This window comes from Mus caroli, unplaced genomic scaffold (assembly GCF_978045245.1).
Source record: "Mus caroli unplaced genomic scaffold, Mus_caroli_1 scaffold_1, whole genome shotgun sequence".
Lineage (NCBI taxonomy): Eukaryota > Metazoa > Chordata > Mammalia > Rodentia > Muridae > Mus > Mus caroli.
The window spans coordinates 130,907,568-130,920,021 of NW_028227256.1; the positions used below are offsets into that span (position 1 = coordinate 130,907,568).

The 12,454-nt window shown below is 50.6% G+C and overlaps 1 protein-coding gene across 3 annotated transcripts in view; it reads right to left on the reverse strand.

Moving 5' to 3' along the window:
- Positions 1–12,454, reverse strand: part of Ppfia4 (PPFI scaffold protein A4) — a 48,738-nt gene that overhangs the window by 33,689 nt on the left and 2,595 nt on the right. For 2 of the 3 annotated variants that reach the window (XM_029480637.2, XM_085841272.1), the window contains exon 2: positions 2,326–2,964. In XM_029480637.2, coding sequence (XP_029336497.1) covers positions 2,326–2,559 — 234 coding nt within the window. In that variant the 5' untranslated portion in view covers positions 2,560–2,964. The remainder of the gene's footprint in view (positions 1–2,325; positions 2,965–12,454) is intronic. The other variant, XM_085841274.1, reaches the window with a different exon arrangement.

Here is a 12,454-nt window from a genome sequence, read left to right on the forward strand (position 1 = left end):
ATCCTGTGGCCATGAAGTCTTCGCAGACTGCAGAGGCTGGGGCCTCGCCCTTCCTCTGTGGCCCCCTGTAAATACCAAGAATTCATAACCACAGGCAGCACTGTCACTGCAGACCAGGCAAAGGGGATGGAAGAGTTGTGGGGAATGGCAAGGGACCAGAGAGCCAGACGGAGAGAAACTGAGGACTTGTCACCCTAGTCCTGATTACTCCCTTTCTATCTAGGTCTGCAGCCAAAGTGAAGGAGAGTTCAATATTTCATTATCTGGAAGCTGAGGCCTGAGCCTGACACTGCTCTAACCCCCAGCTTGCACACATATACCTATACGGGGACACAGACACCCCTAGAGAAAGGACTTGAAGGGGTGCCCACACCTCATAATACTATCCATCCCTAATGGTCTCTCTCTAACACTCTCCTCTCCTCTGGCCCCACGCTGGGCAGCTGCCCCGTCTCCCTACCCAGCATGCTGTGCCCTCCCTCTCCAGCTCTAACTCATGTGATAGCCTGCTGCCAGGAGAATCCCCCAACGGACAAGCCTGTCCATAAAGTTAAGGACTAGTTTTCAGACTTTTCTCTGGTGGCTTTTTTCTGAGTACCCCAAGACCTTGATCACCTTGGTGGCTTACTGTTTCCAAACATCAACAAACCATCTATGGAGCACGCCTTCACAGGGCAAGACTGTCTCCCCTTACACAGCCTCTGTCACCCCTTGATGAGCTCACATTCCACTTCCAAAGGCCATCTCCAAAGGGTTCGGCCTCCTCAGGGGCTTTCCAGACTCTGGAATGGAAGGAAGTATCCGACCCTTGCCAGTCACTGCCTCCCCCCAATGAAGCTTTGACTATAAACCATTGGGAAGACCAGAAGTCAAATCTCAGCTCTCCCCAGTTAGCTATGTAATCTTGCATATATTACCCAGGGCTTGTGATGGGCAAGGTAGCCAGGGCCCACCTGGCCACGCCTCCTCTCCACCAGGGTCCATATTCTTTTTTTTTAAGATTTATTTATTTATTATATGCAAGTACACTGTAGCTGACTTCAGACATTCCAAAAGAGGGAGTCAGATCTCGTTACGGATGGTTGTGAGCCACCATATGGTTGCTGGGATTTGAACTCTGGACCTTCGGAAGAGCAGTCGGGTGCTCTTACCCACTGAGCCATCTCACCAGCCCCAGGGTCCATATTCTTAAGACATAAACCACCACAAGACTCTAGGCCACTGGACTGAAGCTCACCACTCCAGGCTCAGCCCTGGATCTCCCTAGATTTGGAGAAGGGACCTGCAGCCAAGGCTTGGGTTATTTGACTTCTCTGGGCTGCTTCTCCCCCACTGGTTCAGGGTGGTCCTGCAGTGCACACAAACCCATTTCTCTCCTAGGAAGAGGTGGAAAAGGCAAGCTGGCCAAGTAGACTCTGTACTCTACGTATAGACAGACAAACTCCAGCCTCCCTGGACTTGGTGACCTGGCAGACCACACCTTCTCGGAGAAGCTGTAGGATAACTTGGGTTCCTATGCAAGTCTCTAGCCTCTAACCACGCATCCCCATCCCCAGAATATCTATTAGTATAAGTAAGTATACAAGGTACTGGTATAAGTGGGTACTCAGATTTCCAGAACCCATGTGAAAAGAGGAAATAAAGCAGAGAACAGACACTGTCTTGGGGGGAGGGGAAGGGGGTACACAGCCCTCCTGCTGCTATTTACCACCTGGAGGGCAATATGCCACTGACTGATTCCCCTAAGCGCCCGTTTCACCACTGACAGAACAGGGTGACGGCCCTAACTGTACGAGCTTCATTGTGGGAAATCTACTGAGATGATGGATAAAGAAAACCTAGCCCACAGAATGTACACAATAAATGAAAGATAACTATGTTTTAGCTGTTGGAGATGTTATTGAGGACCATGAAATAGGACACCAAGACACCTGGCCCTGAGGTTCAGCTCAGCCTATGGTTATCTGTGTGAGGTCTCTTATCTTCATCTTGCTGTAGGGAAACTGGAAACGAAGGCTGATCTCTGCTGCTTCTCCCAACTCTACTTTCCTTGATTCCCTCTTCCTGTCAACTCAGAAAGGAGGTTTCTTTCCAGTCTAGGGCGCCACCTACTGGTAGTCTGGCCTCCCTACTGTTGGCAGTCATGGCTGGATTTTCTTTCTGAGTTCACTTCTCCAGGTGAAGCCAATCCAGGCAGCTGCACTTAGGAGGGAACATGAAGGCCAAATACTCTGTGAACTCCAGTATGCGAGGTGCAAAGAGATGCAGAGACTGAAGGGCCAAAGGCGACAACGTCAAAGGACCCAGGAGAGTCTGGAACCTTACCTGGGGAAGGGCGGAGTTCAGGTGGCGCTGGAGCTGATCTCGTTCATGGAGGGCATCCTGGAGCCGGCTCTGTGTGGCTACCAAAGTTTCCTGACTCTCCCGAAGGGACTCCAGCAACTTCTCTCGCTCATCCAGCATGTTCACCATCAGTTGCTCAAAGTTGGCCTCAGCATCGGCACCGTGGGGGGGCCCCAGGGGGTCCCCCTCATTGATTGTGGGCATCACCTCACACATGATGGGAATGGAGAGAGCCTTCTCAGCGTCGGGTCAGGGGGTGGGAGGGAGCTCACGGGGTTGGCACCTGCAGAAGGACCCAGGGCGTGGGTCTCAGAACAGGCAGTGCCAGGCAAGTGGACAGTTGGGTAGGGGCTTCTCCCATGACATCAGTTGCTCTTGCTCTGAAGGGATCCTCGGGCCTGCAGTGTCCCTGTGGAATGGAGCCAGAAGGCCTGGCTTAACCTTTCAGGGTTGGGGCTGGGTGCCCTGTGTCCCCACACAAGCGGGAGGCATCGGTGTGTGGCCATGACAGGCTGGGCGAACAGGGCTGGAACGCAGCCCTTGTCTTAGACTGAGCACCAGAGCTTGGCAGAATCCCAGCTGGGTCTAGCAACACCCATGGTTTCTGGAGGGCGGTGTGGTCTGTGGGAGAAGAGAGTGCCGTGAGGACCAGCTGAAGAGAGCATGGCATCGGGGGAGGAGCAAAGGAGGAGGGCCCTGAACCAGAGTGGGAGAGGATTGGGGGTTGGCACATGCCCTTCTCGGGGCTTACTCGAGTTGGTGGCACCTTGTTAGTTTGCCCACGGAATGCACATGTCTCCTGCCTAGCCTCTGTGCCTGCAGCCCCTGCCCCCCACCTCCTGCAGCTGTCAGAAGTGCAGCCACAGTGGTTCCCACCCACGTGGCTTGCTGGCCAAATATAGAAATGATTCAGTCAGCGGTAGGGGAGCAGCCGGCAGGCTGCCCAGAGTCCTCCTGAGACCTGAAGGTGGAAGTAGAGGAAATGGGGTATCTCCCCGCTTCCCCCCTCTCCCACATTCAAGCCTCCTCTCCCACATTCAAGCAAAGGTGGGCACAGAAGGGGTTAAAAGGCTTAGTGGATGGGAGAAACACCACCCCCCCAGGCTGGACTCCCATAACATGGCTGAGGTCTTAGCAAGGCTCAGGCTGGGCAGTGGGGCAGGCAGAGCCCTGACCTGCTAGGATGCCCATAAGTCAGGGATGAGGCTGGCTTGTCATTTCCCACTTCTGAAGTCTGCTGAGGAGAATGCACGCAGACCAGTATGTCCGCAGCCTCCACCTCTTTGTTGGAGACTGGATGACAAAGACTCCCCATGTCCTTATGGAAGTGGGAATGAAAAGGGATGCTTCCAGAGGGAGACCTTGTGTGAGGCAGCTTACTCATGGCTGGCAATCTGCTCCCTTGGTCTAGGTAATTACCCACTGCTGGTGCTACCAAAAGTTACCAGTCAGACCATGACCATTCATAAGCACAGCCCAGGAGCCCAGAGGTCACAGGGGCACAGGAAGGTTGGACATGGAAGTTAGAAGTTCTCAGCTGCAAAGTTCTCTGGCCACCGTCAGTGTTCCACCTCCTGGCCAGGGCTAGGCCACTGGCTTCATCGGCTCTCACAGGGAATGTCCTCAGGTCATCCACTGGAGAACTCCAAAACTGCAGAAAGGTCCCAATACAATGGTTGCTACTCTGGAGACCATAAGTAGTGCTGTCCTTCCCACCTCACCCACCCCGTTTCTAAAGATGTAGGGCAGCCTATGTACACTTCAGCAGGTGAAGCAAGCAGCCAAGGAGGGGCAAGAGCCTATATGAGTGAGAGGTCAGATGTGGGCTTCTGGCAGGGCTGAGCTCAACAGAGAAAACCAGTCTGCTGATAAAACAGGCAAAACTGGGGGACAAGCAAGGGAGGAGACAGAGAAGCAGCTAGAAAACCCCAGAACTCACAGCCATACCCAGAGGTGCCATGGCTCAAGCCAGTACCACACACACACACACACATATACACACACACATACACACACACATTCACACACACACACATACACACACACATATACACACACATACACACACATATACACACACATATACACACACATACGCACACACATACACACACACAAACAGACACATATACACACATATACATATACATACACACACATACACACACACATATACACACACACACACATACACACACACACACATACACACACACATACACACACACACACATACACACACAAACACACACATATACACACACATACACACACAAACACACACATATACACACACATACACACACACACATACACACACACACATACACACACACATGTGCACACACACACACACAAGGCTGGCAGGGGGCAGACAAGGGAACAAGGAAAGAGCTAGGGCAAACACACACGCTCCCAGACAGAGAAATAAATATGAACGTTTCTCGTGGGGATCCTTCCCACCAGCTGAACAATGGTGGAAAGTTGTGGTCAGACAGCCCATGCTCCCTCCCCACCTCAGAGCAGCTGGGAACACAGGATAGATGGCTACTCCAGTCTGATAAACTGCCCTAGGGGATACTGACAGCAGCAATTTCTCCAAAATATCTCCCGCCCAGTGATTCCGAGCCCCTTCATCCTGAGTGCTCCAGGCTGAGAGACTGAAAGGCCCCGGGGCCCCACCTTCCCTCTCCAAACTCATCAACAGTGCGCTTACATTCTCTCTGTAGCCCCCCACAACCACTTAGGTTTTGGGGGTGTCTGTCTGTCTGTTTGTTGAAAGCTTGTGCAAGACCCTGGTCTTGGTCACTAGATGGGGGAGGGGTGGAGGGAAAGGGGAGATGGAGACTATTCTCGGCCCCCTGCAGATGGCTTCAATGCCAGACCCCTAGGGACCCTGTGGTCTAGCACAAATGAAGAAGGCTAGAGCCAGGTCTTAGGAAATCTTGGGTGCAGTTCTACCAGAGTCTAGCTGGGTGAGCCTGAGCATGGTACCCTTCACGAAGCCTGGGCTGTAAGATGGAGCCTGGCTTTAAGGAGAAAGCACCCCTACCATGGCAGAGAAGGAACTGCCTTCATCTTGGGTAAAGGAGAGCCCAGGAGTGGTATCTGAGAAGCTCCTTCTGTCCTAGGCCACGTCTCCACATGGCAACGCCCTCTCATCTTCCAAGAACGATGCTAGAGTCCGCAGGTGAGACAGAGATAACTGTGAGCTGCTCGCCATGCGGCCCGGCCCAGCCTCCCCACGTCTTCCCGGCCACTCTGACAACTGAGAAGCTGGCTCTGCAGCCAAAAACCTTTCCCCAGCCTCCCTGCAAACCAGGTGCCAGGTGGCAACTCCACTTCCTCTGGTGAGATGGCACACAGAGCTGGCTGGAGATGAGGCCAGAGAAAGGTGCCAGGCAGAAACCCCTAGAGGTCCGTGTAGGACCTCCTGCCCACCCCAACCACTACCCGAGTGGGTAAGCAAAAGAAACTTTAGATTGGCGGCCACATGGGGACACCTGGCTTCCCTGGCTCCGGGGCCTGCTTTAAATAGTGCAATTATCATCTCAGCTTAGCAGAAGTTGCAACTCCCAAACTCACAGGTCCTGATTCAGAGGCGAAAGTGCCAGGCCCCAGAGCCAGCATTTGCAAGGGGCTCTGCCAGGAAGGGTGTGGGGTAGGCTGTGAACAGCAGAAGGCTCAAGAGTAGGTGGGTGTGAGTGTGTGTTACGGAGGGAGGGCGGCCTGAAATGTAGGCCTTCTGGCTCTATAAACATCAAAGGCAGTCTCTGAGGCGTCTCTGGCTTCCCCAAAGTCACTCCCACTCCCCCTCATCCCCATTTCCCCCTAACAAACAGGAGGGGTAGACACTCCAGTCTGATGCTCTCTGGCTGGCTATACATTCACACAGGCCTGGCTCCCTACTGCCCTACCAGATGGCAAGCCCCACCACTTGCCCAGCTCAGCAAAGGATACAGGGCCCCAGCAAAGCTGCTGGAAACTGAGCTCATGCCATGATCTGGGCAAAGATGGCGCATCAAGTAGGAGCCTCTTTAAAGCTAGCAGAACAAGAAGAGGCTCTTACATACCTCAGACTAAGGGAGAGAGGTCTGAGGAAATGGCGGTGGTGACCCAGAAAGATGAAGATGATGGCCACCACTATGATGTGTAAGTGCTCCTCCCCTGCCAGGATGGTGCTCCTTTAATCCTCAAAGTTCCTCACAAGGAAACACCACCCTTCTTGCCATGTCTCAGATATGAGAACCAGGACTCGGGATAACATAAGCAAGCCCTCCCACAGAGTCACAGTAAAAGGGAAAATCAGGAGTCGTGGTGTACCTAACACCAAGAGGGGTGTGTTTCAGACATCTTGTCTTCCCTGAGAATGCCCCATGTCACACCCATAGTGGCCTCTGGAGAACCCTTCTACTCATCTCCTCAAGCCTTCGAGGGTGTGTGCCTTCCCACTCACAGCCCCACCCACTTCACTGGCCCCTCCCTCAGCTGGCTCCGCCCTCCTCCAGCTCACCTGGACTCCAGCCCACACTTTTCTCTGACTCAAGGCATCCTTAGTCCTCCAGTGGTACCCACAACCATCTGGAGCACCATCCTTGCTTGACCACAGCTTCTCCTGCTCCTGGATGGAGGATGATGACCAGTTCATCTCCCTCAAGACCTCGTCTGGACCACCTCTTCCCACACATCACCCATAGAACCTTGTCTGATCCCCTGCCAACCGTGAGGGGTGACCTTTACAGATCTATACTTAGACCTCTCCCGGTCACTGGCCTTCCTTTACACCATCTGTATCTGTAGACCCTACATAAGAACTCCAGGCAGCTTTGGAAGCTCTAACACCAGAACTTCATGTAAAAAAACTGAGCACACGTGTGATTCTACAAGCTCGTACCTAATAAGACTTTCAAGAAACTCCAAGGAGGAAATCCTGGCCTAGGATTAGGGTCATTTAACTTGCCCTCTGAAAGCCACAGCCCCTCACTACAACCTGGGGCCACTCCTCTCTTGAAAGGTGGCAGACTCTGGAGTAGGCTGGTCATGTGACCCTGGGAAGGCTTTTATCCTCTCTTGAGATAGGAGTGACAGCTAGCACGCACGCACACACACACACACACACACACACACACCACTGTCAGGCAGCTGGCAGTGAATTACAAGTCCCCACACATGGAAGGAAGCACAGACACCACTTCCTAGCAATACAAACTCTGTGACAGCTCAGCACCCATGGCTCCTGAAGCCCTCAAGGCTGGGCCCACCCGAAATACTGTCAGAAAATCAAAAGCTGACTTCTAGAAGCCATGCCCAGAGCATAACGTCTTGCGTGAGATTTACTAGGGCTAGCAGCCTGCCACAAACCCTTCAGAGGGGTCCGGTTCTCTCTGCACCTTTAGTAGGACCAGCAGTGAGATTTTGCCTCTGCAATTTCGGGTTTCTACATCTGACAGAGAAAGGACATAACACCCATCACTTCAGGGAGATCACAGGTTGTCAAGGGACTCACAGGAGACAACAGACAGAAAGGGGGTTCTGAAAAGGTATCAAATATGTTCCAAGTACAAGCAGACACCAGCATCCAGCCTTAGCACTCAGCTCCCCTAGTACCTAGCACACCCCGCTGGGCACAGGAGGAGGGAGGCACTGGCTCACCCAACAAGCTCTCTGGGCCAGCGTCACTGAAGCTCAACTTTCCAGCTACTCCCCAAGAAGACAGTGATGGGTCTCTCCTTCCCAGTGCACCTCATATCACCTCTGTGAGCGCACCATGGACAGTCCACACGAAATCCTTCTTCACAGTGGAGAGAAGTATTGTGGACAGTCACACCAGGACACTGGTAGAAACCAGTCAGTTTAGCTCCTCCTCTGTGACACCCAATTCCAGTGATCACGACTTCCTCTCTAATTCCAAAGGCTGTAAATTGGACTTTCTGACATAGTTCTCTCTCTCTCTCTCTCTCTCTCTCTCTCTCTCTCTCTCTCTCTCTCTCTCTCCTCTCTCCTCTCTCCTCTCCCCTAACTCCCGCTCTTTCTTTCTTCTTTTTTAGTTTTTTGAGACAGGGTTTCTCTGTGTAGCCCTGGCTGTCCCAGAACTTGCTCTGTAGACCAGGTTGGCCTTGAACTCAAGAGATCCACTTGCTTCGGCCTCCTGAGTGTTGCGATTGTACTTTCGAGGACAGCCAGGGTGGAACCAACTCAAAGGGTTCTAAACTCTCTTATTTATCTTTTGAAATTCTAGTTGTATGTGTGTGAGGCCTGGTGAGTGTAGACCATAGTATGCTTGTGGAGGTAACTCTCAGAAGTCAGTTCTCGCCTTCCACTGTAGGATCTGGGGGTCAATCTCAGGCTGTCAAGTCTTCATGGATGGCACTTTCAACCACTGAGCCATCTCAGCAACCCACAGCTCAGCGTCAGTCTCATGGATTATAAATCTGCTTCATAGGACACTTGATTAAGGTTTCATTTGTATTAAAGGGATGCTGGTCTAACGTGTGTTTAGCAAGTGCTGATTTAAGTACTGTCTATTAAGATACTAAGTACACAAGCTGGGCGGTGGTGGCGCACGCCTTTAATCCCAGCACTTGGGAGGCAGAGGCAGGCGGATTTCTGAGTTTGAGGCCAGCCTGGTCTACAAAGTGAGTTCCAGGACAGCCAGGACTATACAAAGAAACCCTGTCTCGAAAAAAAAAAAATACTAAGTACAATTCTTCTGTTTTGCTAAAATGAAAAGTCTCAACCAGAAAGCCAGAACATCAGTGCAACAGAGCAGCAGACCTGGGACAGCCAGAGCTAACACTGGGGCCTGTCAACCACTGCCCACATTCCAGACATCTCAGATACTGAACACAGCCCTCAGCTTCTCCATCTCTCATTACTGAGCGCAACCATCCCAGGCATCTCATACTGACCGGAGCCGTCAACTGAAACAAGTGTCCCCAAATAGTTTTCAAAAGAAGAAGCAAAGCAACGTGGATGGTATATTTGGAAAATAAAAATCTTTCAAAGCCAGGGATCTGTGTGGGACAAATGTTCAACAGACTTCTCTGGCATGTGGAAAAAAGGTGCTCAGAGGTCAGTGCATTAGTGAGTCAGGGCTAAGCTTAAGGAGCTATCACATTGCAGCAAGCAGTCCTGGTCGGAGTGCTGACAGCTGTGTGAAGCATCAGAGTATAGGAACCACTGAGAAATGCAAGCACTGTAAAAGGGGTGCGAGTGGGCGTGGGCGTGTGCGTATGCATGTGTGAGTGTGCATGTGTGTGCGTGTGGGTGTGTGTTCAAAACCAACATGTGTATGTGTTTATGAAACAGATGAGGAGGAGGTCATGCATACATCTTTACATAGTCAAATATGTGAGTATGTGGTCGTGAGAATGCTTGGTATGTGCATGTATGTGTGTGTAGCCCTGTAAGAGTTAGGAAGAGAAGGAATATGTGGCAAGAGTACAGCCGTGACAATCGGGGCCTGTGCGTGTGCATGAAAGCTGTTGACTGTGTAAACACGCTGTGAACAGTGAGTCATAAACACATGTGGTTACAGTTCTTCGTCAGGGTGCGTGACCGCACAGGATGGTGTGTGAGCATGTGCACGGTACGAGCGGTAACGGCAGGCACATGCACGTAGGAGGAAAGAACTCTGTACGCATGCTCCTAAAAGGACAGTGGGCCATGAAAGCTCGTGCACATGTGTGTGATCATAAAGGTGCTTCACCCCCCCACCCCCCCTACCCCCCCTACCCCCCCCAAGGCTTGCTTTTTTTGCTTATTTTATGTATGAGCGCTTTGCTGCATATACACCTACATGCCAGAAGAGGGCACCAGATTCCCTTATAGATGGTCATGAACCACCGTACGGGTGCTGGAAACTTATAACAATGAGTGCTCTTAACCACTGTGCCATCTCTCCAGCCCTGTCATGAAAGAGTCTAAGTGAACCCAGGTGGGGATACCTGCGAGGAATGGAGAGAGCGGTGGGGTTGCAAGAATAAAACCTCCCTTCTGATCCCAGCGCTCTGACCCTTTTAGGGCCAAAGGATTTAGACAAACCACTCTGGTCATATGTGAGCTCAGGTCCCAGGAATGGGCCCAACCCTCCCTTTGATGACCTCAACCTAAGAGGGATATGCTGCATGCTCCAAGCCCAGGTCTTTATGGCCATGAGAGAAGGCTGAGTCCACGCCATGTTATATCTCAGAATATAAATTAGCATGGACCAGTCCCAGCCAGTCCCAGCCAGTCCCAGACAGCCAGGCTTCCTGCTGCGCACTCTCAGTCCAACTCCTCTGAGTAAGCATGGAAACGCATTCTTCTGAAGCAATCACCAAGGTCCACTGTACCACGATCATCGTCCGCCCAACACACACACACACACACACACACACACACACACACACACACACCTGTAGCTGCTTAAAATGAAGGGAAACCTGTTTCCCCTCAGAAAAGAGAATTATCTATCTGAAAACAGTGGTCATCGTGGAGCACAGCAGCCATGCACAGAACCACACATCTGTAACTCTAGCCCGAGTGTGGGGACAGAAAGATCGGAAATTTAAGGCCATCCTCAAATAAGCAGCAAGTCTGACGACAGCCTGTGCTATGGGAGACCCTTTGAACACATATGCATGCACACGTACTCATAACTTAATGAGACTTCAACTCATTGGCTGGGCAAGATAGCAACAAAGGCCTCTAAATGCAAACTAACTTCTTCATATGACAAAAATATTATTTTAGAGCAGGGCATACTGGCACACACTTTTGATCCCAGCACTCAGGATACACATATATATATATATATGTGTGTGTGTGTGTGTGTGTGTGTGTATACACACACACACATACATACATACACACACGTCTATATATATATGTGTGCGCACACACACATGTACATGCACATGTGTATGGTGTATGTATGTTTGTATACATGTATTTCAGGGGCAGGGGAGATAGCTCAGTAGTTAAGAACATTGGCTGCTTTTCCAGAAGACCCAGGTTCAAGACCCAGCAGTCACATGGCAGCAACTATCTATAACTCCAAAGTTCCAGGGGACCTAATGTCCTCTTCTGGCTTCTATAGGCACCAGAAACACATATGGTACACAGCCATACTTACAGAGCACCCTTATACATTAAATTTAAATCTTTTTTTTAAGATTTATTTATTTATTTTATGAGTGTGAGTACACTGTTGCTGTCTTCAGGCACACCAGAAGAGGGCATTGGATCCCCTTTACAGATGGTTGTGAGCCACCATGTGGTTGCTGGGAATTGAACTCAGGACCTTTGGAAGAAGAGTCAGTGCTCTTAATGGCTGAACCATCTCTCCAGCCCAAATTAAAATCTTTTTAAACTTTTAAAAATGATGAGTACTTTTTAAATTGCCATATAGTACCATGTTAAATATTTCTATAAGTAACTAAAAATATGTAAGATATACCAAATCTATGCATTCTATAGATATACAAATCTATAGATATACAAATCTATACATTCAAGGTCATAAACCTAAACCCAAATGCTCTGCTTTCTGACAGGCTTAGGGAGTTTCATGTTATCTACTGCCAATTCCCCCAGTGGAATGTAATAGTATGACACTGGGTCCCCAGGCACAACTCTGCTGCAGGTTAACTATCTTAATTTCGAGGAGAACCTGCTTCATATAACCCAAGGGACCAGAAGACAGACCACTTCAATTCAATTCGATCCTCTCTCAAATAGTCCTGTTACAGATACAGAAAACTTATAAGATACATAATAGGCTTCTTGGGAGAATACAGACATACTGAGACTTGTTTCAGGGCAATACAGAGCTGGGTTTGACCAGCCTCTGCTCTACACTGGGGTCCATGCTAAGCACCATCTGGAGTACAAACAACTGAAACTCTCAGAAAAAGTGACCCTGAGCCAAGGCCTCTCAGTCCCTAACTCTCTCAGGCATGCAGCTGCCCTGTGCTAGAACTGTCTTCTGGGACAGCTAGAAAAGATGGGAAGGAAGACCCCATGTGACAGCCTTGGCCTGTCCACAGTTGGAGTACTAAGCCAGGTTGCAACCATGTTTGTGTTGTAAGGGAGGCAGCAGCCAGGGGTGGATAAAAGTGGATCCTTAGGG